Source organism: Styela clava, chromosome 5, assembly GCF_964204865.1.
Source record: "Styela clava chromosome 5, kaStyClav1.hap1.2, whole genome shotgun sequence".
NCBI lineage: Eukaryota > Metazoa > Chordata > Ascidiacea > Stolidobranchia > Styelidae > Styela > Styela clava.
Window position 1 is genome coordinate 19,756,895 of NC_135254.1, and position 26,451 is coordinate 19,783,345.

At 33.6% G+C, this 26,451-nt stretch overlaps 2 protein-coding genes across 4 annotated transcripts; both read right to left on the reverse strand.

Annotated features, from left to right (window-relative positions):
• Positions 1 to 1,425: 1,425 nt before the first annotated feature.
• Positions 1,426 to 5,249, reverse strand: LOC120344500 (uncharacterized). The gene is made up of 4 exons (XM_039413747.2): positions 4,808 to 5,249; positions 4,308 to 4,426; positions 2,986 to 3,408; positions 1,426 to 2,489 (listed from the first exon to the last, which is right to left on the reverse strand). Exons 2-4 carry the CDS (start codon positions 4,381 to 4,383, stop codon positions 2,410 to 2,412), a joined length of 579 nt encoding a protein of 192 aa, XP_039269681.1. The 5' UTR covers positions 4,384 to 4,426; positions 4,808 to 5,249; the 3' UTR covers positions 1,426 to 2,409.
• Positions 5,250 to 7,770: 2,521 nt separating this feature from the next.
• On the reverse strand, positions 7,771 to 24,768 carry LOC120344596 (uncharacterized). Of its 3 annotated transcripts, none has more exons than XM_039413892.2 (18): positions 24,574 to 24,768; positions 23,336 to 23,398; positions 22,514 to 22,606; positions 21,803 to 21,892; positions 21,195 to 21,221; positions 19,931 to 20,095; positions 17,019 to 17,187; positions 16,056 to 16,200; positions 14,406 to 14,516; positions 14,215 to 14,341; positions 13,374 to 13,472; positions 12,740 to 13,001; positions 11,796 to 11,985; positions 11,292 to 11,412; positions 10,278 to 10,513; positions 9,545 to 9,727; positions 9,007 to 9,165; positions 7,771 to 8,589 (listed from the first exon to the last, which is right to left on the reverse strand). In XM_039413892.2, exons 1-17 carry the CDS (start codon positions 24,611 to 24,613, stop codon positions 9,037 to 9,039), a joined length of 2,250 nt encoding a protein of 749 aa, XP_039269826.2. In that variant the 5' UTR covers positions 24,614 to 24,768; the 3' UTR covers positions 7,771 to 8,589; positions 9,007 to 9,036. The 3 variants fall into 3 exon arrangements, with proteins under 3 accessions (XP_039269826.2, XP_077968911.1, XP_077968912.1); XM_078112785.1 differs by having other exon boundaries at positions 9,002 to 9,165; XM_078112786.1 differs by lacking the exon at positions 22,514 to 22,606 and having other exon boundaries at positions 9,002 to 9,165.
• Positions 24,769 to 26,451: the final 1,683 nt, after the last annotated feature.

Below are 26,451 nucleotides of genomic sequence, written 5' to 3' on the forward strand. Positions count from 1 at the left end.
AATCGGAAATCTGTCTATTTTGTCCGGATTTATCCACAAATGTTCCTTTTCATTCGATTGACACTCACACAATAAATCTATTGATGAATAATACTATATTAGATGAGTACTTTGAATGCATTCTATTCAACATTAAACAAAAACGCACACGGAGAATAATCGACATTTACTCAAAGCCTGTTTTTGTTCGCCAATTTTTTACGCACTACTACAAAACGCGTAAAAATAATTTATTTTATACATTCATTTAGTTGTTTTTTCTATAAAACATATTACACTAAATAGGTTCTCTTAGCTAAGTATGGTATGTTATTGAAAGGTGATATTTTGATTGAATAGACTTACATTGATAAATTAGCAAAATTTAGATAAGATTATTGCATACTTTTATCTATTTCTATAATTACTGTTATTGTACAGTTAAATTACTGATGTTCTTCAAAGCTTCCAATTCTGGTTTCGCTATTTACGTTGATTGACCCCAGGCAAGCTTGATATTGGATCAACAATAATCACTTATTGCAGGGTGGAGTAAGGCCAAGAATAAATAACATCATCGAATGGTTACCTATGCATGGTCCATTCTTGATTAATGAAACAAGTTAGTGTCTTGAATATGAACAAGAATACCATATAAACCATGATAATGAGTAAGGGGGAGGATTGTGTTGTATACCAAAATAAATAAATTCTAGCGATAAAATCAGTGTTTTCTGTATTCATATACAACTCAATAATTTGAGAGTGAACAATGCGGGTAAATGGGCATTTGTGATGTCGATAAAACAATAGAATCATGTTTTTGTAGCGGACAAAAAGACTTTTATGATATGTTGCAAAATATTTGAATATTCGAAAACAGCACTGTTAGATTTTTATCAATTCCCAATGTCAGTAACTTGATATTTTTATGAAATAATTTGAGAATATTATCAATCATTTGTAACGTTTTAAACGTTAACGTTTTTTTGAAAGTGAAACGAAGAAACGTATTTTTATATTTTTTTGCCGCGAATCTGTTTTATTAAACATTTTTCTTTCTAAACTTGAAGTTCTTTTTTCTTTTAACAGCATATGTATGCGGTATGCCGTAATTGGATTAGAAAATAAAGTGAAATTTAATCCCCAAAATGCAACATGGTGGTTTTATATTCGACTAACTAAGACACAAAAATGCTTTAGGAAGCTACTTTTTGCATTTATTCTTCACTCAGGGTATAAACTGATAAATACTGACCTAAGAAACCTGCGAACTGAATGCATAAATCCACACAGAGAAAAAGTAATGACGACCAATCGAAACAAAATTTTCCACGCGGAAAAAGTGGTGTGTTCCCTCTGTCCTATTGTTGTCATATCTCATAGCCGAGGTATCTTAAACAGCGCTATAAACTATTTGCAAAATAGTAAACAGAGCAATTAGTGTTTTTGTAAAATTTTATTGAATTATAAAACGAAAATCAACTTTAAATAAAAACAATAAAAATTGGAACAATTGCAAAAAATGATTATAGCTTAAAAACTACATTTCATTTTATTAATTAATCAATGTGATTTTTAATACTCTGCATTATACTAATACATTGCTAACCAAAAAGCTGGCAATAGGCGATATTTATGACTACGATAAATCAGAAATCATGATTTTCCGGAAGCCTAGAAGCTCAAACCTTGCATGGTCCACTATTTTATAGATGCCGTATATAATATCGGTGAAGATGGGATATATTCGGAATAAGTTTAAAATGCGTATCATTCCAATGCATTGAGAAATCATTATAATTCATATGATTAATTGCATGACATATTAATATTTTAAATAACTTCCAAGAAAAAAAGTAAATGTATTTTGAATATTTGATTTTTTAGGAGTCCTAACTCAATGCAAATAATACAAATACTTCATTAACAATTGCTTTCTGATTTTGTTTAAAATTAGCACAAAAATATATTAAAAATGTGGATATTAATTTCAACGTGGTTCATGGCAAATGTGTAGTAATGAGATAAATCCGACAATATTATAAATTTTATTCAATACAATTGGAAAACAAAAAATAGATAATATATCGTTTGTGAACTTGACAAATATTATTGAATCAAATTGGCCGGTTTATAGCAAAACCAGATACCAAGTCAAAATGAAAATCAACATCGTTACTTTCATTCATAAATTTGAAAAGGTATAAATATAACGAACGTTCCATTTACTAAAACTGAGTAGGTTGCAGATTCGTTGAACGGTTCCCAACAATTTTTCAAAAAAATATAAGCCGTGATTGAATCGATAGAATTTCATTCGAGTTGAAGGAGTCTTTCATCGCATATTTGGTTTTCTGTTGCAGGCGAACATCGGCCTGCGTCGTTTCACCTTTTGGTGTTTATACATGAATGTATTTTTTGTTTGACTCAGTTGAACATACCAACAATAACACCTTCTTGGCATACTCTTCTTCGATAACGACAGAAATAACAAAGATTGTATTGATCTGAAAAGTAAGTTATTTAGTTAGTTTTACTCGTTTTTTAAAGTTCAACGTAACAAGAAGTTGCTATAGAACAAGACGTATTTAGTATACCTACACTATACGCAAGGTGGTGTGCCTACTTTGATTGTCACAAGACAATACTCGTTGCAAACAGTTCCTAATTGTACCTACCTAAGTAAAGGGTAATTTATATGAAACGTGCAGGTTGCAAGCTGCAAAAATCATTGACTTTGCGGTTGCCTTGATAAATAAAAGGCTTTAGAAAAATATTTGTTAATGAGATTTGAAAACCCATAAAGTATTTTAATTAGGCTCTTCATCTACCGCTTCCAGCTTAAAGGTTCGGGGTCAATTGGCAGCTTGCGCGTGGAGGAATTAGTGGACCAAATATTTTGGTATACAAGCTTTTCTCGAACCAATTTCAAAGCGTTCGTAAAGTCTATAAAATTTTTTACAAAACCAATTCAGTATAAACAACTGCTGTAAATAAACTTACTTATTTTCTTGAATGCTAGGCACGTATACGCGTACTTCTTTGTGGATTTATTTCTTTGACAGGCGAGATTACAACGCTTGGATAATTTAGTAGACACCACAGGTTTCGCAGTTTCTGATGCCGTGGTAACAGGCTCGGCGGTTGTCGTCTTCGTGTTCCTATCATCTTCGTTGTCTTCGGCAGAAATCGGCGGTCTAACCAATTCAGTACCCCACTGGGATTTGGAAGTAGAATTAGTCGAATTTGCTGCGGCTGCGGTGGGTTTATGTAATATTCCAAGTGTTCCCCAAACATTTCTTGGTTGACGATGTGTAGTGAGTGGTGTCGGATCCGGTGTCGGATTAGCCTCGGTAATAACCACTAATTTAAACTTTCTGAATAATGGAAACTTGTGCTTGAAGCTTTTGTGAAATTTTGAAACACCTGGAAATTTAAATGTTCGACTTATAAATATAAAAACACTTGAAGCAAAAATAATATTTTAAAATTTAATGAAGTTGAAAATAGCAAGATCGTCTGAATATTTTCATGAGAAAATCATTTGTAAATTTATATTGATATCGTCAATATTTATTATTATCATTTCGTGTAGAGTGAGATAGGTAGACAATTTTTTCATAATTATTTCATTCTAAGCGATAAGTACCGGTTGCAGAATGCTTGTTACCAAACTGTAACAGTTAATAAACACATAAAATATAATTATTGAACATATGGAGATTACATGAACAATTAGTTATGATTGATATCAATTAATTGGTACTTCAAAAACAGTTGCTGATAGGAAGTGTAACATTACAAACGAATGCAGTAATAGGTGAAATTTAAATTTGAATTTAATTATTCGGCATTGGAGAAGCAATCGTCAACAATACGTTTTAAATCCCGGGATATACGGCACAATTATCTAGAAGTCTAATACAATGACGAATATGGTGTTGCAGAATAATTATACTACCGTTAAAAATAATAGTACAGAACTTGTAAACACGACCGCTGCCATGTCACAAACCAAATAAATAGATATAAATTAGATTTCAAAGGTGTAACACAGTTTCGGTACATTACCAAACGTAATCCATGTGATAATTAACGTTCATTAAACATGCTGTCATTAAACCAAACCGCTCGACATGTCGCTAAAAATGATATATTTTCCAATTTCCACGACTAAAGGTTCTCAAGATGAACTCTTAATCCGTTTCGATCACAATACACGAAGATGTTTACAACGAATATAACTCGAAAGCTATTTGTACACGTACTTGTTCAATGCGTCAGAATTTGTTCAAGTAATTCTACTCAAATCTAAGCCTTCTTACCTGAACTACAGTTTCCAGTGGTGTATAAGATGAACAGTCCAACCAAAATTTGAAGCCATATTCTTTGAGTCGACATTGTTAATTTATAATATGCAAGTATTTTTAGATTTGTAAATAATCTATTTAAAAATGAAAGTAATTCTTAATTTGATGATTTGTAATAAAGGGAATTTATAGATAAATATTCGGAATCTGACGGTGTCACACAATGTAGTCGATGATTTGTAATAAAGGGAATTTATAGATAAATATTCGGAATCTGACGGTGTCACACAATGTAGTCTGCGTAACAAATATTTATCGAACTTTGACCTTGAAATTTTAAGCTCAATTCTTAAATTAATAGGCATCAACGTTATAGGTGTTTACGTTTAACTATATATACGAGTATATATATGTATTAAAACAAGCGAGTTAAGGGTTCAAATATTTTCATCGTATGAGTCCTTAAATCAAATTAATTGAATTATTATTACATTGCAGCGAAATATATACCTTACCTTCCGTTTGTCTGTAAATAATTGACACTAATATAACTTCAGGTAGGAGGAATAACAAGATAGATACGCAATATTCCATGAAATTATAGAATCAGCGAAAGTAGATATTCCTTCTCGAATAAAATTCACAACTAAATGAAAACGTTATTATAGTATCGGTATATTGGTGTTCATCCGACGTTGTTAATTTGCAAATTCCCTGCTCGATATTTTATGTAATGCTTTACAACTTTTTTTTTCGTGTTTATCGTCCAATACCTCACGTTGTAAAAAAAGTATGCTGCTATGATCAACAAATAACCAACCACATACAGCTTTGCATCTCGAATCGCCGCTCGCCTCAGCGTAACTGAGCTAAGTTTATCTTGCGAGTATTTCTTCTGTATTATAGAATCAAATATAATATATTACAAAATTCTCTCAACGGTTAGTTTCAAGTCACGTCGTGCAACCACGGCACCACCAACCAAACGCATGACTGTCGACGCGGAGCCTGCCTTTTCAATACCCTCGAGATACGCTCTTTTTTCTTTTAGTCGATGATTCAATTTATTCGAAATGCAATAAAAAAGTGAAGGTAAATGCAAAACGTTACTGCTTATTTGTTGCGCTGATCAAAGTGTTTGAAAATTTCTCATTAGAACTACAGTATATATAAGTTTAATGACGTCATAGTATTTTCTAATAAGGTTATCTACGTAATTAGTGTTACATCACGCAACGAATTATTGGTAAGGAATATTAGGCAGTGATAAAAAAAAATCCTGTTATAAATTTCTTCTAAAAATTAGATTTACATTGTATATCACCAGTTCCACGGATCAAATATATTACAACTATTGTTGACATGAAAGAGCGTTTTTCTTCTTATAAATTGCATTCGTATTCAAATTTATATACAATTATTACACTCCATGATTAAAAGTACTTTGTCTATGACCCCTGACCGCACCCAGAATTCCGGTTAGAAATTTGAAGTTTTGCTTTTTGGAAAAAAAATACAAATAATAGTTTTTTATTTCTGGTAATAAAAAGGAAATTTACTATCCTAACCACGCAAGGCACTTAGGCGTCTTACTGGTACCGCGCCAATAAGGTTAAACGCGAGGTCATTCGCAGGTACTCAATTATCGAATTTTCCTACAACAATTTATCACTTTCCGTTCTCCGTTTACATTCATAAAATGCCGCAAATCGCTACCCACACATTATTAAATTTCTGACAAAACTTCGAGTTACAACATAAAATTGCTTGAAATCTGATATTGAATTCGTACGTGGGCTATAATGGTCACTCAGATATGAATCATTTAAGATGGTTTTTATCGAAAATTTGCCAACTGCCAACCGTGTGAACTTTGTAAAGAAGATGCATAAATGTAATCTATTAAACACGATATCGGAAAACAAATTTTAAGATTTGTTGATATATTTATATCTCGTGTAGTTGTATTAATTTATGTTTCAAGCGACGAATTGTGAACACCGCCGCGTATCACTCAAGCTATGAATGTTTTACGCTTTCATTTCCTTTTGTCGTGTGACCATCAATAAAAAACCATGTATATGAAAGGTATTTCCATGGCGGTTTTACCATCTAATATTCATAGGATGTAAATCGGTGTAAATAGTCCGCCAAGAGCGTCACATACATTACGGCCGACTTGCAACCCGGTGCTGAAATATTGAAGTCAATCCGTGGATAGTATATGGACTGAAGAAATTTTAAAATGAGGAGGTTATCAATTCTCTCGCACGTAATTAAAACCACGGGATCCGTACCCCAAATTTCCAACACATGGAAAAAGCGCTCCATTTCTAACGCTCAGCAGGAAGCGTTAACTGTCGAGTCCATTGGCTAGTGACAACGATAACCAAAGCAACCCCTGCACACGATCATTTTCTATATAAAACAAAACGATATTCGTTTAAAGATTATTGTATTCATATCGTTAAAACGTACTTACGTTGGAAATTATTATACAAAATAAAGAACTCTGATAGGAACACAAAAAGTTTCACACTCCGCCTGCAATCAACCATTTCGTGAGACATCCGGTGAGAGTAGTGAATAAATTAAAGCAAATAGGCAAAAACCTACCGCCGCAATATATTATATATATATACAGATAAGTCTTCAATTGCAAAGTTCGTTTACCTACTAACGAAATGCATACCGCAAAGATAGATTGGAAGATATTCGTATTATGTTTCACAAATTGGTGGGCTACAATCACTAGTTCCCCTGGTACATTAATTTCTGCCAAAAATGAAAATGTTACTACTCAACACCATAAAACTATTCCGCGCCATGAAATAGCGTGCAAACTTATATCAAACTACACTGATGGATTTGCAGGACAACGTTCTTGGAATTACCTGATAACCAGCGAAATCGTACTTTTTGTGTTCTTGGATTCATATACTTATCCCGGGGGAGAGGAAAACAGATAAGGCGGTTTAACCATATGGTGTACCACGGCCTCTCGTCCGTGCCAGGTATGGAATTAGCTAGCCAGTTAACTGTTTTCGAAAGCATGGGGTTTATCGTGGAGGAAGCCGTAACCGATCAGGGGTTACGTGAACAACCCTACGGCGGCGAGGAGTCCAGCAATCTTCTCGCCCATAACTATCCCCGCATGGGGTGCCAACCCACGCAGGTGCGGTGGCGAGCTTATTCCTAACGCCCCTAGCACGATGCGCCATACCGCCGAGTATAAGTAGATAGGACTTGTTCTTATCATGGAATCTTACGTTACGTTCTTGTATCGTTTATAGAGATCTACTCTTGACATGGTTTTGTTAAACTGGGTACCTTGCTATTACCGAGTTCATTTCACCGCCTCCAAAGAAATCTTCATCAACCATCGAGAATGATTACCAGGTCCTAATTCATCTCTACCGAAGACGAAAGTGAAACTTGAATAATGTTTCTATAGTGCAATGTATCTATCACCCAGACGTCAAAATTGAATAACACGACTTTATTTAAACAGCGGTTCATTAAATTACAGTAAAATATTGAAGCATGAAAATTGCATAGGCAAAAAAATCCAAAAATATCTACAATTAACAAACGGATGAACAAAATGTCTACATTTGAAAATTTTTACAATTTTACATCCTAATTTATCCTCCAGTAATTGGAATAATAAGCCATGCATGAATAAAATTGATAAAAAATAATTAGGAACTAAATAAAAATAACTACATCTTCACAATAGCGATGCTCATTGTCAAATACTTTTAAATCTTGAACTTCAAATGTGCAAATAAACCGATTTTTGAAAATTTACATATAGATGTTTGATAAAACTCATGATACGATAACATGATAAGAAAAAACGACGATTTCTATTTCGAATTTTAACCGACGCCATTGAAAGTGACACATTAAATGACGAAAGTATTCATAATAAAGGACACCTGCATGAAAAGGTTGCAAAAAATAGTCGTTCAGGATAAATTTCCTATTTGGCTACTGAAGTTTTGAAAGAAATTGTTCCGGTAGTTATTTGGCGCAACATCAGGAATAAAAACAATTTATAAATAATAAACGATCCACTGATCTACTTCATGTCCAACGATTCAACTTTTGAATGGATCGATCAATAACAAGCTCAATGTGAGTATTGAAATGTTGAGTAAAAATCTATGAAATAAAAAAAGGTCGAAATGAAATGGCAATCTGCTACGAATAAGTGTAGAATGTATGTCATCATCGTATATGCATCGCTTGTATTCGTGGTGCGTTTTCCACATTCATGGTTTACAGAGCAAACCTGGAAAATAATTTGAGAGAATACTAAAATAAAAGCAACATCAAAGCATCAAATCGATTGAAAATGTTGGTTGTGCTCGTAACTGCTTCAGGTAAGACACCAGCATAAAGAATTTAATTGGTGACACAAACACCAATGTTCTACTGCCCTTTAGGTATACCAGTATTTTGGCTTTTCCTGTTGCCCAAGAGGCCGAAAATTCTTGTCAATCAACTTGGACTGTTGTTTGTTGTGATAGAGTTAGTAACAAAGCTATTATGTCTTGATGGCAGTTTTCTCAAGACCCTTGGACAACAAAGGTGAAGCAGATATGATATATCTCATATGCATCAAGAACTACATTTTTTGATACTGCTCAGTGTTCAGTTGTGTGACCAACTCTGAAAGAATAAAATGAAAACTTGCAGCATACCATACATTCTGCATGAGATCATCTCATTGAGGAACTTAATTTCTCTCGTCATCAGGTACTGTGATACGTTCAACTGTTACGTGGCTCTGTGTCGAGGAGGAGCGAGAATGTGGAAATCTTGCCATTATTAAAGCTGGTGTATCTTCGTGGACCAGGAAGCAAAGCTAAAAAATAAACATAATTTTAAATTAGGAAATACCATATAGGATAAGATTTTCAGTCTCATGAAAAAAAAAGTCAATTTCAAGATGATTTTGTTATATTATGAACGAAAGCCCAGACCCAGTTAGCCAATTTTTAGCCAATGTTTTTGATAAATGGAAAACATACATCTTGAACTGAAAATCTCAGTCAGTGAAGTCCTACAAAAATTCTGCTTTTGACTTGTTCCAGGTTTTTGGTGAAAAACAAAATAAAGTTTTAATTAAACAATTTACATTGATTGTATTGCATAAAAAATATTAAACAAATAAAATATTACATAGAAAAACCCCAGAAAACAAAATGATCCAAAACTATATTTATACAATATTTCTATATTACCCATATTTCCTTATTATTGTTCTTTTGAAGTACATCCTTGATGATATCAATGTGTTCTAATGCAATGTGAAACCTTGCAATATTCAGAGTTATGTTGTCACATTTTGGCACAATTCTTGACAGAAGATGGTTGAATTCACGCAGGTTGATATCTTCTCCAAGACAAAGATCAACTTTTTGAAGCTAGAAGGGACAAAAAAATAGACTATAAATATATATTGTGCACTATTTGGTCACCCAAGAAGTGTGTGTACCAATATGATATGGAGGTAACTAATTTTGTTCGCCTACTTTAATCAAGTTGTGTAAAGGGACTGAAGCTTATTGGCAGGGGGTATATTCACTTGGCTAACACTGACATTCCCTGAACTCGAAATAGAACTAAAATCGGAATGAAATTATGGCCTAACTCTAAGCTGGTACACACACTACACTATTTTGTGCCTTTATGACAAAACACACAGAAAACTCAATTATCAACTGGGTTCAAAAGCTGGCCCATCAGTACAAGATTAACTAATAGGATTTAGGTAATTTAGTCACCCAGAAACATGTGAATGACGCTCGTACAAAGATTTATATGGAGAATATTATATCCGGTACTGAAGTTTGGGTGGGATAGGTGGGATATTCTAGTAAAGATAACTTCAATACTTTCACAATAGGTGGTTCTATAGAGCCCTATTTTAAGCAAAAGCATAGAAAAATTCATTCAAAAAAATCTTCATCATACTTCTTCAGTAATTTCTGCTATTTGTGAAATGATGTACAAGTCACTCGGAGATAACGAAATATCCGGTAGTGATATTATTTTTACAAAGGATTTGACAATATCTTGAACAGACTCTCCACATTCATGCAATGATGCAAGGAGTTCAAAGCGTTGAGGTTGAGTTAATCCCTTTATTTGCAGTTGCTCTGTTAAACTTGATTTTAAGGATGATATAAGATCATTATGGTGCTGTTGTGCTGAAATAATAAAAAAAAACATTATAAGGCTTAAATTTATTATGATACTAGTATATTTTCAGCATGGCGAAGTAATAAATTACCGACCGATAATACAATCCCAGTGCTGAGGAATGGTTTCAGCACAATCGGATAAATATGAAAATCCTATCCTATGATCTATTGAGTTAGAATAATCAATATTGAAAAAAATTGTGATTTGTGAGACATAATTTTATAGAACTAACTATGTGGGTATTGTCACCTCAACCATGATGTTTGTTGTAGGCTACATAACAAACACAAAAATGACACCGGGGTTATGCGATCAGAGTTTGGCATGGTATTACTGATATTGGAATACGTTTTTCAAATTCCGAGAGTTGTATTTGAAATATTTAATTATTTTGAGTTTGGAGTTGCAACTTCAGACATATAATGATGATAAACAAAGTGAAAACTTTGGATAGAAAAACAAAGTGAAAATTTTGGACAGAAACACAAAAAGTATCGAGATGACTGTGCCTTCTTAATTAACAAAAGTTGAAGAAGGCTTGCATATGCCAAAGTATTTGTTATCGAAATTGGTTTTCTTAGAGTTTGAAGATGTAACCGGAATCATAATTTCCTTAATCAGAAGGTGAGAGTCAAAATTCTAGTCAAACTGTGATCGAAAGTTGGAGTTGAAAGAGCTATTTTTAGATGTCCGGTCTTAATCGAGTGTGATTACACAGTAATGAATTGTACAACTTAACAACAAATTTTCGTCACATTGTATCAATGAGTATAATAAACTTACATTTAACATAGTAAGCTAAATTTTTCCTTGTTTTCTCATTCAGTAAAAACCCACAAAGAAATTTTCTAACAACAATCCATTCATCTGTATGAAGCTTAGTTGAAAGTAATTCTTTGAATTCCTAGAAAAATAAAAGAGCAATGCCAAAATATATGACATGAAACTGCTTATTGCTATCGCATGTGCTCCCATACTTTGTTCCTTACAGGGCACAAGTTGTTATGATGCAACAAAGAATCATGGCGCCAAAATCAAATGCCGGATGCAAAAGTACTTAGATAAGTTATGAGAGTGGGCATCTTGGCTGTTATTTGAATTAGAAATTTGAACATTTAAAATCATTCATTAAGAAGTAAGTTATAATTGTTCTTTAGCAGTAGTCACATTTTGTATACATGAATAAATTTTTCACATCACATCACATAAAAATCTTTATAAAGTATGCCACATGCGGCCCATGGAAAGTATGTTGTGCAGGCCTGTCCTATTCTATCCAGTATTTACCTCCAAACTCAGAGTTGTTGTGGCTGCAGCGGCAAAAAAATCAAATATAACTTGGTTTGAAAAATGGTAGGAAAAATCACAAGGAAATAATCGAAAAATAACACCATGTCTATGCTGTGGTGCCATTGTTATGAAATCTGCCATGTGGATGTCTTCTATTGCATGACTTTTGATCTCTTTATCTCCGAACCTTAAAAATAACAGTCATTAAAATGTTTAGTAATAAGGCAAATTGATAAATGAATGATTTTGTTATGAAGACAAATATTTTGTCAAAATAATTTTGTTTGAAATTCACAAAAACTTGTTAAATATACTCTAGAATTTTTTTTTCTACAATTTTCCTTATTAAAAGAACAAAAATCTTAAGACTATGCTTATTATTATTTCTACTCAATTTTCAATAAAAACATAACTTTTCGAAAGAGTATGAATACATTAGTATTTAATAGTTAAAATTCTGAAATTAGAATCCTTTTTAGATGAGATTCTTAAGATTAAAAATATTAGTGAGACTATATATTTCCTAAAACTTTAAAAATATTTTTTTAGCGGGAATTTTATTACATATGGTATTATTGCAATAATGAAGATGAAATATTCATTTTTGGTTTTCAGATTTTTGGCCCCAAGATATAACCACACTCAAAAAATCGGGATTAAATTTAAATTGAAGACCCCTCCAATCAACAAAGATCATAACTTGTGATACTTTATAAATTGAAGTTCACATTTCATAATAAATATAAATAGCTAAAAGTTGATACTTTGGCCCGTTTTTATCCCCTTGCATAGTATATTCTCAAAAATATTTATAGGCTAAGCTGATACTCAATTTAAAAACATTTCAAACTAACTTTTGGGAAATTGATGTCTCTTATCATACAAAAACACAACTGCAGTACTAGTAACACATATATTTGGCACCAAACTGGATATGTCACCTCATAATGCCACGTTTCATCAAATCAAGTGCCAGTGGTTTGAGTTTCCTTATGCTTTCGATTACATCGTTGGAAGAATGCGAAGATCTGAGGAATAGTTGCATCATTTGTGAGACGAGCAAAACATCAGAGGCGATTTCTTTCTGTTTGTAATGGTTTGCTTCCATTAAAGCAGACAGAGCAAAATACTGGAACAAAACGTCATCAAAAAGTTGAAAAGCCATTGGAAATCGCCTCGCGAATAATAAATTGAATTCCTCTCCTAAATATAAAACAAATAACAATGGAATACATATATGTATTATTACATTCTCATTGATCTGGTAAATAAGGGCAGATCTTTGAGACAAACAAAGCTTGAAATATTCATTACAAATGATAAAAATGAGTGGTGACGTGATGGAAAACCGAAAAGATTTTGGAGCCTCCAAATGAAAGCAACTCCTTTCATATCGTGAGTCGTGTCATATCAATGGCTGTCTGTATAGAGCATTGTATAGATCATGACAAAATATTCATATAAACATAGGCATGCATAGTCAATCCTGAGCTATTTAGCGGCAGAACCGTATAATTGTGCAAAGGCGTTCACTGTTGACAAAAGCTAATTTGGACGCCTAAACAAATTTCAAACCTTGCAAGCCTGGAACTGGAAGTAATGATTTTGTCACTGAAACCTTCTGATTTTCAGTCATTGGCTTTACAACAACGAATTTCTGAGGCCTGGAGTCACCTGAATATTAGAAAGTATTAGGAATAACATACGGTATGCTACTGTGGTTTCTTTCAATCACCACATTATAAATGGGAATCAATTATCAAACAGCAAGGAAATGATTATGATGGACAGAATTGCAGCAATCCTCGATAATTGAGGTCGTTTCACATACCCGCTGGTTGTTATGGTTTCTGTGGCCCTCCAAGCTTTAGGAATTGCCAAAAAAAATAACTACTGCCAAACCTGACTTGATAATTAGATAAAATGGCACGATTCACCACATATTAATAAATCATATCAGCCTTTCTCTGGGATAATTACAAAAATGCAGAGTCATTAGACCAGTTCATGCGTTAGTAAACATCGATCATTGGATCAAAACATAAAGATGAAGGAAAATTTTGAAAAATTACCAGTTAAAAATGCACAGGCAGACATGAGGTTTAGAATTAAAATAGAATCCTGAATTGCCCAACAGAAATTGAAGTAAAATGTACAGATTTAGGGTGTTTTAGACGCTAAAATTTTTTTCTCAATTCTGCAACTGTCATTAAAAAATAAACTTGATTCCAATATTTATGTCTCTTACTCAAAAATGAATTTTACAATTTTGAAATTAGGTTGAAAATAAAAATATGTAAGATTAATTGTATTTGTGTGAAATTGAAAAAATGAAAGCTTTTTTCAGAAATATTCAAAGCCATTTAATAGTTAATCTGTGGTTCCACACATAATATGTAAACTTATGACCTTCTACCTTTTAGATTTTTCCATGCCCACTCTCTTGCAGATATCAGTGTCCTGCATCCTGGCAACAAATAACCCGCGATGAAATTTTGAAGAACGACTTCAATTGTTGTTTCAGATTGGTTATTAATTCGACTCTGAAAAGCAGAAATCTTTCGCACTTTTTCTTTGTATTATTCAATAAAAACTATTCATACTTACAATAGGGTAATGGAAATTTTTTATCACATCCGCGACACCATCAAATATGAATAGTATTTTTTCTTCGTTTTCAGTAATCCATTTCATTCCATATTTGTAAATCTTTTCGTCCTTGTTTTGGAACAACATAAAAATATGGATGGATATATAAATTTAAAATTCGTGGTTACCCCAAACGAGGTAAGTGATAAGAGATAAAAGGTCTTTCTGGCAAGGAAATTTTTAACTTACATTATTGCAATACATATTTAGGTATACCTAATAAACTGTTCAATCTGTACAAAAGCCAGAGTGCAAGTTGAGTGCATCATTAGCTATGATCAATTGAAGATTGAATAACAAACGGACAACAGGTTTTTATAAATAGTGACATAACAAAAGAGCTATGAACGTAATATGTGTACCAAGTTGGGGTTGGGCCATAATTTTATTCCAATTTTCCTTCTTTTAGTTCTACTACCATTTCGGGGACTAGCCAAATGACTACTGTAGTATTTGTATCTGAAATTATGGCCTTACCTTAACCTGGTACACATACTACGTTCCGGTGTTCGCCATCTTGGTTCACATACTCAGGAGTACCCAAACTACAGCAGCTCAATTGTGAAAATTGTACATATAATGGGTTAGTAATAGTAAGTCACAAGGTAATTTTTAATGTGCTAGAACAGTGATTCCCAAACTTTTTGGAGTTGGGACCGACTATTTATTACCACAGCTTATGGCACCCATCTCGTGATTTTCTACGATGTAATTATATTTTTGATAAATGAACACAAAAGACCTCTTTCAAAAAAAAACATAGTGCATAGCTATTCTTCAAAAGAAAATAAATCTAAATCCTATCTAAATTTCGGGGAAACACGGTACGAAGTGCTGTACAGTGTACAAAACTGCTATGCGTATAAAAGCCACATAGTCATTCTTTGTTTAGCAAATTTTTTGTTCCTTCAAGAAGATCGTAAAAAGGAAACTTTCACAGATTGGAATTTAGATCCAATTTAATTTCTTTTGTTTTTTTGAAGATTTACGTATTCAAGTCGCCACCGATCCGAATAACCACTAACCAGTATAATTAATCAAAGCTTTCTACATCTTTTCATGACCCACTAAGATTCCTTTTGCGACCCACCAGTGGGTCGCGACCCATAGTTTGGGAACCGCTGTGCTAGAGTATATCAATCCATTTCCATAAAAGATATTTGTTATTTGGCCATAAATAGACACAGTTATAAATGACCTTGCGAACAAAGTAGGACGGCAATATTGAACATTCTGCCATGCGCATAACAACAAGGACATTTATCACGTTGATTAAATGTGCATATATCAAAAAACTTTTTCTTACAGTAATTCATTGCCACTAAAGTGAAATATTTTTCACAATGGATCGTAATTTTCATTGAAAAAAATTAATGAGTATTAGGCTTGAGAACCTGTTCTAAATTAATTTAAAAATTATATAATTCGTCTGTTGTAAAATCAAAATATATACCACAAAGCATGATTTAACTCCAAAAATTGATAAAAGTCATTTCCAATATGAAAATTTCTCACAACAGGATCTGGATATCAGATTACATTTTAACTAAATTTAAAACTAATAAGAAATTACAATGACAATTTTTTTCTTGGAATACATTAACATACCGTAAGAACAATCATTCTTTCCAGCAGCATATTTGCAAAAGTAGTTGGATTTCTTTCTTGATAAAGTTTAGATACATCTACGTAATGAACAACTTCAATGTGATGTAAAGCAGGAACTTGTCTATTAAGCACCATCTTGGCATATCTGAGAGGAAATACATTAGAAATAAAGATGGCATCAGCATGTGAGCATATGAGTTTATGTGTTATGATCCGTTTTGAAGATTTACCGGAAGGCGAAAACATTTGGCCTTTCTGTAAACAGAAGCTGTAAATACTGTATGTAGAACAGGTCGTTTAATTAAACAAATTTCACACAGAAACTATCTTGAAGGATTGAGAAAGAATTTGGAGGACAATGGCTACTATAGTTTGAAAGATGTCTACTCAATTTATTCGACTCTGGGTGGGCATCGAATTTCAACCAGAGATTTCAACCTGCGATGCCATCATAGATAAGTCTAACACTTAATAAACCACCAGCGAGGCATAATATTATATTACATGGAGTTAAAAAATTAGATCAACAAGATCAACAAAATTGATTTTTCGTTATTTAGATGTAATTTTATTGCCTACACTCTAGTATTATTGTCTATATGATTATTTGCCTGAGTCCTATGCTATATTAGGAATGGATGTTATCTTCTGTTAAGTAGGATAATTGGTACTCCCCTAATATGTGAAACAAGATGGCGGACACCGGAATGTAGTACGTGTACCAGGTTAGGGTTAGGCCATAATTTCAGGTACAAATACTACGGGAGTCACTTCGCTAGTCCCCAACTCATAATAGAACTAAAATAAAGAAAAATTGGAATAAAATTATCGCCTAACCCTAACCTGGTGGGATAATTACTAACAAAGGGGAAAGTTGTTGAACAATTCCTTTTAAAAAATAATAACTAATTATAATCATGTTTGCCTCATGAATTTACATGTACAAAGATTGTTTGGTCATACATTTTTAACAGTACTGTTTTTCCACATCCAGGCGGGCCCACCAATGCGACATGGTTACATTCACTTCTAAGTAATCTGAAATGTAAATCTTCCAATGTGATCGCATTTCCTTTTACTTCACGTCTGTAATGTTTGATATATTTTGCGTCCGGAATGTACTTTTGATTACCTGCAAGAAATAAAATAGACATTTTAAGTGAAATAGAAATCATTCCAGCAAAAAATACAATAGGATTGCAAGAAACTTGGGAGTTCTTTAGCCTTGTATCAATAATGCTGGTGCCCCAAAAAACCAGAACCCATGAATTTCTTAGTTACTTTTACGTGGATGAATTTCTACAACACTTGTCAACTTAAATTGACAATCATAATTCAAGTCAAAGCAAGTAGAGCACAAGATGCAACAATGCTTTATTGGCTTTAATGCAATAGAATCAATCAAAAGAATGTTGTTTAAAAGCATAGAATCCTAGTCCAATATTATATTTCATCTGCGTATGACTGATTAATACTTCAGGTTGCAGTAGTGCTGTGTGAGGAGAAAGATACCAGACAAAATCCTAGCAATTAACAGTCCTGATTATAGTGTGAGAGTTGCAGATGACTTAAAATTCCTAATTTATATAGACTGCATTTTTTTGCTAATTCAGTGTTCCATCCATCAAAAAAAACGTTACCGGTAACTGCAGGGATGGCCAATTCGAATAAAGTATTCGAATGTATTCGAATATCTCGTCATTCGAATATCGGAATTAGCGTTCATAAGAATATCGGATATTTGTGTGACGTCACACATTTTCGACGCCGCTCTCAAGACGTTTCCGTTGAATGAAAACATTCTCGATAGAAACTTGCGCGTAATTATTTTCATCACTCATCAGCGTAACGTGTTATTTAGGCCGTAAACGCCTTTACGTTTGTGTTATTTTCTCTAAAACGAAAATTTTTCACAAATTTTTTCCACGTAAGGAAGACAATTATTTTATTTTTGTACGCGCACGGAATGGTGAATCTGGTAAATACGTTCATCGGCGGCGAGTTTCTAAAGACTACGCAACTTTTTGATTGAAAAGCGGCAATTTAAAATACTGAAAATAAAACCGTAAACAATATAAGTTTTATTGAGGCCCGCGAAAATTTGAAAAACGCTTTTCTAGGCAGTGAAAATCGCAGAATTTTGTGTGCATCTGGCACACATTATGTTTGGTTGGCGTTTAGAAACATATCGTCACGAATTGAAGGCGGGATTTGCCTGATTATCCATTACTTTAAATTGCCGTCGATTATTTTCAAAGTATATTTAATCAATTTTATTTTGATGAAATAAATTTCACTCCGAGATGTTACAGAAGATTTACGGATTTTTAAACGGTTCTATCCAAAAATAATCAGAGTGGCGGCATTTCGATTGAGCGAAGACACTGTTAACAAGTACATTCGCAAGCCGAATTCGCAAAATACGCATCAAAACATTATTTAATCGGGCAGTTTACCACACGTTTTTATTTTTATGACCGCGGATTGCAATGGTATATAAGAGTGGTGAGGATTTTATTTTGTCGACGCAACCGCAGGTTAAGTTGAAGACAATTAAATTAATAATGAAGCAAGACATTTTGAATATGCCCGTATCGGTCACGAATTCATCACTTTGCACAACAGAAAAATATATTGTTATATTATTTGTTGTAAAAGTCGACTCTTTTAACAGGTGGCATAATCGCGGCGATGAATACGTATTTTCAATTCACTGCTAAACTTTATATTTATATTCATTGTATGAAATGAATTATACTCTACAATTAACAGGATTTTATATCATTATTTGAGATTTTTCTAACGGCGATAACGAGTTAGCAAGATTGCAAAAATACGTATTAAAATTAAATACATCAGGCAGTTTATCTCGTACTTTTAGGTCACAGATCGCCGTGGACCGAATAGTAATGTTTTTTTTTGACGTAAGAAGAAGCAACCGCGAGTTACGTTGGACACTTTAAATTAATATATAAAGATATTTTAGAAACTCATAGTTGTCATGGATTGAATTTTTTACGTAACAGGATGATCATTATACGCTGAAAAGACGGCTCTTTTAACGAGCGCGGAATCGCGGTGGGTGTTACCAAAGTCACTTCGGGTGTTACAGGCGGCAATGGGAATTTCCGATTTCGAAAATCCTGGCTGCGCGGCTGGCAGTGGTGGTCATTTATCCTCTACTAATTTATTTCTAATTTCAAACACAACAATATGTTACACATAATAACAATATGGTGCACATAAATTAATATACAAATACACTGATAGGTAGTAGAATACTCTATGCTTAAATATTAGAATTTTTAAAGGCATAATGGATTTTCGATTGTTGTTGCTTGTTTCAGTTGCCTGTATTGCCAATAAATTTTATTACTCCCAGAAAATATTACACAATTATCTGAATACAAGTAGTATTTTTGTCAACAGACTTGACTATTATCATAATATCATGGTACCTGTGATAGAAAGCGTCAGACAACTCCTTGGCTATCTTTTCATATGGTCATTTGTACAAAGTGAATAATTTTAATAAACTGGCTGTGTCACAAGTTGCTATTATTTTTTATTGATAGGTATAAACTATCAATTATCTTGTGTACATATATTGTTGGTTTGTGGCGCTATTCTGATATTTTTATTGAAGCTTATTTCCTAATTTAATGGGTTTTAATAAACTAAACAAAAATGTGTTATTTTCGATTTTAGAATGTTTAGAATGTATTCGGAATAGTTTAGTATTCGGAAATGGCCATCCCTGCCGGTAAGTTGGATAGACATAAAATGTATTTAAAACATATAATATATATGGAAAAAATAACAGATAACGATATAATATTAACAATGCCATCTGCTCATAATATGTTCATGCTTACGTTCTACTCCAGCCATTCCGGAGAAGTATCTAGTCTCAATTAGTTCTGGTATTTCTCGGACAACTGGTTGAGAAGGAAGCTCGATGGGTGGTGTAATTTCAGTTTCAATTTCATCTAATGTTCTTTTATTGATTTCTCGCACAAATAGTTGTCCATAGTATTCAACTAGAAGATTAGGAATCATTTTTTAACTTAGCTATAGGAATGATGAGATTGGCAATTGGAATTTACTAATATCATATATAAGTCTGTACAAAATATGGCTGATAAGTGGCGTACAAAAATATTGAGATGTCTGATATTGACTGTTAGGAAAACAGCCAGATGGAACGGGTATTGATTCTCAAACGCAGACGTTCTTGAGAAATACTTTCAGTATAGAATTTTTATCGAAAGTTTGAACCTTTAGCAGCTAGTACAACAAATAAGTTTAAACAGGATTTAAAATGCTATTCAGAAATTGCATTTTTCATGTCAAAATCAGATATTTATAATTAAAGCTAATACTTTTATGATGCTTACTCGTAACTTTCGCTCTGAATAAGGCCCTGTATAAGCACCCACTGAGATCTCATAATGTGTACAGAGCAGGGGTCGGCGAACTTTTGTCATTCACAAGCCAAAATTAAAGGTTGCAAGTCATTGGCGGGCCGCATATATTTTTGGAACGTTAAAAACCGAGGGAATGGCCAATGAATTACATTTTGTCACACAGATCGTAGTTAAATTTCAAGCAGCGCGCAAAGACTGATCATTTGAATATTTTCTGCGCCATTTAACCATTTGCACTCAGCAGTCAGCATTAACTTTTTTACGTTCTGTTGCCATTTGTCTAATTATAATCAATTTATAGGCTCATTAAACGAGTGATTGTGAATTATATACTTGTTCAAAACAAATCCTGTTACCTGAAAAATATAATCGTCATTACAGTTGTTTTGTTAATATAATTCAGTGAAGTGCAAGGGCCGGATTATATTGTTCCGCGGGCCGGTCTGGCCCACGGGCCGTAATTTGCCAACCCCTGGTATAGAGCTACTGTTATTTCTTATCATTTATTCCTCTCCCCGGAATAAATATATAAATCTCACATCTTATCTGAATCTAATGTAGCATATGATTATAACACAATGAATATGTCATTTTCTTTTCATGCGTGTTCTCTCAATTTACTCGTTCCTCTTGATTCCCTTTTTACTACGGTAAATTTAAAAATATGAGAGTAAATTTTTCAATCTTCTGTGACAAAAATCCTATTTCTTACCTGCCCTGTCATCGACCAGTAGCTCCTCTAAAAGAAAGTTACAGAAATATTAGAGAAAATTCTGATCTTCCATTTAGGGGGAAGGAATATTTTAGTCAAAGATATTGCATGATTGATTTTTGACTGATTTTTGTTAAAATTTATCTTTTTAAATTTAGTTAAATTTAGTTTTTTTTATTTTACTTTTATATTTGACTCAGTTTTTGTCATTTGAGTAAAACATCGCTGAAATGTTGAAGTAATCTAGTGTAATTAAGCATAGATTTTACAAAACTAATTTTAAAAATAAATAAAGAACTTTTATTTTGAAATCATCATTTTTTGGCAAAATTTCTTTTTCTGCATTAAAATTATTGTAAGTTTCATGAATATCCTTTATGATAAATTAATTAAAGATATAACTGAAATTAATCACAGAAAAAAAAAAATGGGACAAACATATATTCTCATACTTGATCACCATGATAAATGCTGTAGTAATAAATCCAGCAATGTTTCAGATGTATTTAAACAGGATTCCAACTTGCCAGGACACAAGGTATAATCAGCGGCTTGGGTGCATTAAAATATTTTTTTGAATATTTGAATCAGAAAAATAATGAACTAACCTGGATAATGTATGTTATAAGTATGATTAACTGCGATCAGAAATCGCCCTCGTAATAGCTGATTTAAGTCTGGCACAAGCACTTGATTTTCTGGAAAAAAATATCAAAATAATTTACTCATATTGACTTCAGATAAGCCAAAAATGAAGAAAATATTTAAACATATTATATACAATAGATTACATTTGGAATAGTAAAGCAATTGGTTTTAGTCGTACCTACTTCATCTAAATTTCAAAATATGTTACTCCAACAGTTTGCATGAACTTGCATAATCATAAAGTAAAACAATTCAAACTGATATAAATTTGATATATAAAATAATATATAAAATGGAACTAATTCGTTGAAATCATATGAAAATGCCTTATCCACTTCCTGGGTATAACTTCCGTAACTTAAACAAATTCTAATCAGAATTATTGATGCACAAAATAGTAGCATCAGGGTCTTTATCGGAAAGATGAGATTATTCTGATCAGTTAATTACCATTCATTATTAATAATTGTCATTGACTCATAGCTGTGGATATGAATGGTAACATGACAGGTTCTTCACTGTTCCATACATGCTTTAAGAGTTAATACATAATCATTGTATAGAAACCATAATTTTTTATTTCAACCGCAATTTTGCACAATCAAAACATAAGAAATCAAGTATAGTGCTTTATTCTTATGCTGAATTTACTAAATGTGTTGTCTACTGACCGGTTTGTGCAAATAATTGTTCATTGTTAGATGTTGTTACTTGACTGGTATGGTCCACGACTGGTGTCCGCAAAAATGCTTCAGCGTTGATGGCTGAAGACATAGCAATATTATGAATTAAACAATAGCAAGTGAGGCTATTGGGGGGGAGATCAGTCATTATAGATTATCAGAACTCTTGGAAAACTATTAATAGAGAAATAGGAGTAATGATTATTACAGAGATAGTATTATTAATCAACAAAAAGATTGATGGTTATTTTCAAAATTTTCTGCTGACTGATAAAAATAATCTTCAATAGGCTATACATTTTGCATTTATCTTGCATATGCTTGGACATTATTACACATCAGCATCGGGATATTATATATAAATGGCGATTTATTTATTTATCCCTTGGATAAAAAAGACGATAAGAAGGTCTGTTTGGCAACTAACATTTCTCCGATTTGGTTCCAGAGTCTGGTCGGGTATGGCATTAGGTAATCATCAATCATTCAGAATGCATGAAAATGGTTGGCAGGGAATATGGGACTGACCAGAAGATACATGAGCAACCTTCTAACAATTAATAGACAAAAACAAATTGCACAAAATGACTACTCAAGAAATTCAAGCCTGATATTCCATGCACTGATGTGCCAGTGGTAGAAGTAGTTCAGTGTCAAGTACAGAAATAATAACATTCATCATGATATAATTGATAGTTTTACCAAATAAATAGTTTTCAATAAAAAAAACAGTAATCTCAATAAAATATACAACCATTTTTGCAATGAAAAAAATCAAATTTTGTAAGTAAATTCTCCCAAAAATATCACCTTCATTTTCTGGCATCTCGTCAGTCTGCATATTTGACTGGCCTTCTCCAGGATTATCTTGTACTGAAAGTATGTAGTATAATATTAATTACAGAACAGCTTTGATATGTATAGCCATGATAACAACAAGTTTATTACAGTACAAATGTAGGGTCTCATGTAGTTTCGTACCTAACATACTTCCAGTGGGCGTAGCATAACAATTTTTTCACGTGTCAATCCTAACCCCCACCTGACCATACCATCCAAAAATTACGTCACTACGACGTCACAGTGACGTAATAGAGCCCTTCAAACTATGCGATTTGTCATCCAAGACGCGCAGACGAGAACCCGAAATCGAACAGCTATTTCTTCGTTTTCTCGTCGCAACGATCCCGATAGGAGAGAGATCGCTGACGTTAGTCAGTTCTTTATCGTCGGCGCCGATGCCATTTCGGGCGATCGTACGAGAATTTGGCAAGCTCTATGACGTGATTGTGATGTCGTAGTGACGTAATTTTTGGATGGCGTAGTCAGGTGAGAGTTAGGATTGGCATGTCAAAAAATTGTTATGCTACGCCTACTAGAAGTACGTTAGGTAAGAAACTACACGAGACCCCAAATGTATATGATGCATTCAAGTCACTTTAAATACTTTTGAGACTGAGAAGTTTCTCATATCTTTTTTTAGAAAACCGTATATACAGATATAATACACACAAATTAAAAATGGAGAATTTTGGACAGCGAGCAAACCTTTGAAAATGTTTAAAACCTGAAAAATATCATCACCAGCACAGGCAAAAAAAAATAACAAAAAATACTATCCTAGTCAAGAGAGGTTTGAGCCAGTAATATATAAACAAAAATGTGCAAATGCATTATACGTTCAGGCTGTTTTACATTTAAAACTGACTTAGGCAAATAATGACCAATTCAATCCGATACAAAGGTGACTTGTGAAATGAAATGTGATAAAGTGACAAAGACAGTAAAAGCCATGAAAAACTACACAGTTACGGTAACTGCTGAATTGAGAAGGCTACTAAAGCAAAGCTTCGATTATTGCAATTACTGAATTATTTTGACTAAATTGAATAAAGCGTATGAATCTTTGGTGACAAAAATCAATCATGAAAGAAATTTAACATACTGACATACAGAGTAATCTGTAAATAAATTTTCCATAATACTATATTACCTGTACAAGAAGCAATTTGAGACACATTTTGCAATAATTGAAAAAATAGATTTACCATTTTCCCCATCAATCGATTGATTCTCTGTTGTTTCCATCACTCAATCAACATTGGACACGCTAGTGTTTAAACACTGATTGGTATCAGAGTACAGGAGTAGAATGGTGACAAGGGTTGCCACTTTTGCCTGACTGAAAGAATCTAGTTTGACCTCAAAAAACTTCTAAAATCATCTAGACACAAAATAAAACAATCAAAATAGTCTATAATACAGTAATAACTAGCCTACATATTATATCCAAGTACTGCTGTACTGTAGTTCTTAGACTAAATTTAATAAAGCATACAAACAGTCTATTACGGTATAACGTTACGGTACCGGTATCTGTATATTGCATCATATTACAGTATTGGTACTAGTCTATTAGAGGTCAAACTTTTGTTTCTGTGTTCTTATTCCAGCTTACCGCCTTACAAGATTAACGTTTTGTTTGTTTCTGGCTGAATTTCTGCCCTGCTGCCCTGCCAATAATGTTTTCAAAAATAGATAAATATTTCTTGACTCCACAAAATTTTAGGTCTGGTACAGTTTAGTACCACATCCACTTCTACTTACAGTACAGCAGTACGGACTTAGTTGGTTAGGAATAACATATGCAAAATTCGCTAAGCTATGTCCCCACTGGAACTTGGAAGTACTTGCAACTTGAGACCCCAAAATAGGCTATTACACTGGCCATCTGGCTGACTGGCTGGAGTACGGTACCGGTACTGGTACTGTCATGCATTTCAAAAAATTTCAGGTAGTCTGTGTTCTGACTGTTCAGTTGTTTGTAAAGACGCTTGGATTTTATATCAGATATAAAAAGTCTTGGGATCGTGTTTGTTTGATCACAAAATAATATCCGTCGGAGACCGAAGAATTATCGAATCGAAACTCAGGATTCTTTAGTGACACCCAGTGTCCCATCACTAATTAGGATTTACAGGAGAGGATAGGATTTACATATTTATCCCGGGGGAGAGGAAAGCCGATAAGACGGCTTATCCATGATCCATATGGCAAACCACGGCCTCTCGTCCGGTTATCATTCCAAGTCGGTTATGGGGTTAGTTCAGTGGCGGCGCGTCAATAGGGCCAACCGGGGCAATGCCCCGGTTGTTTTTTCGGTATAATGGAAAATATTCGAAAAATACCTCAATATCGGCTGCACAGACTGTCTACACTAGCCATATTCTCCCGACATGGTTCATTTTTCGCTCGCAAAGCCTTCGCCGAACGTCGACGGGGCGACGCCGATTTTGTCCCGGTTGCTCATTGTATATCGTATTCTCTCTTTTATCTTCCACTCGCCGCGATTGTCTCGCTTGTTTTCTGTTTCTTTTACTAAATCATCGGGGCTAGCCCCGAAATTATGACGACACAATGCCGACGTTTCTTACAACAACGTGTTGACATATTCACGCATTCCTTCTCGTTCGTTGGTTGCTTGAAGAGTTGATAGTTTCCTCGCCTTCGTTTTTGTCGCTTGTTTCGCTATTTGAATCAGTTAGAGACCTTTAGTTCATTTGCTTTCGATTTTCCACATTCCTTTTGAGCTCCTCACTTCTTTCCGGCTTCGCATTTCTTATCCTTAGACCTCATAATGAATAAGGTTGATGCACTACTTCGCACTCCGTTTTCGCAGCTGCCGCTGGAACAAAAATTGGAGGTACAACGTCTTGGGCCTTATCAACCAAAAAATTGTTCACTGGAACAATCCCACGACGGAGGAAAGCGTCGGCGTACATTCTGCGCAGAAACTTGGTATAAAAAACACGAATGGTTGTGTTACAGCGAGGACAAAATGCACTTTTTTGTTTTTATTGCCTACTTTTTGCTACCGCCCGTGACTCACGTTGGTGTAAATTTGGTTTTAGAGATCTTAAACATCT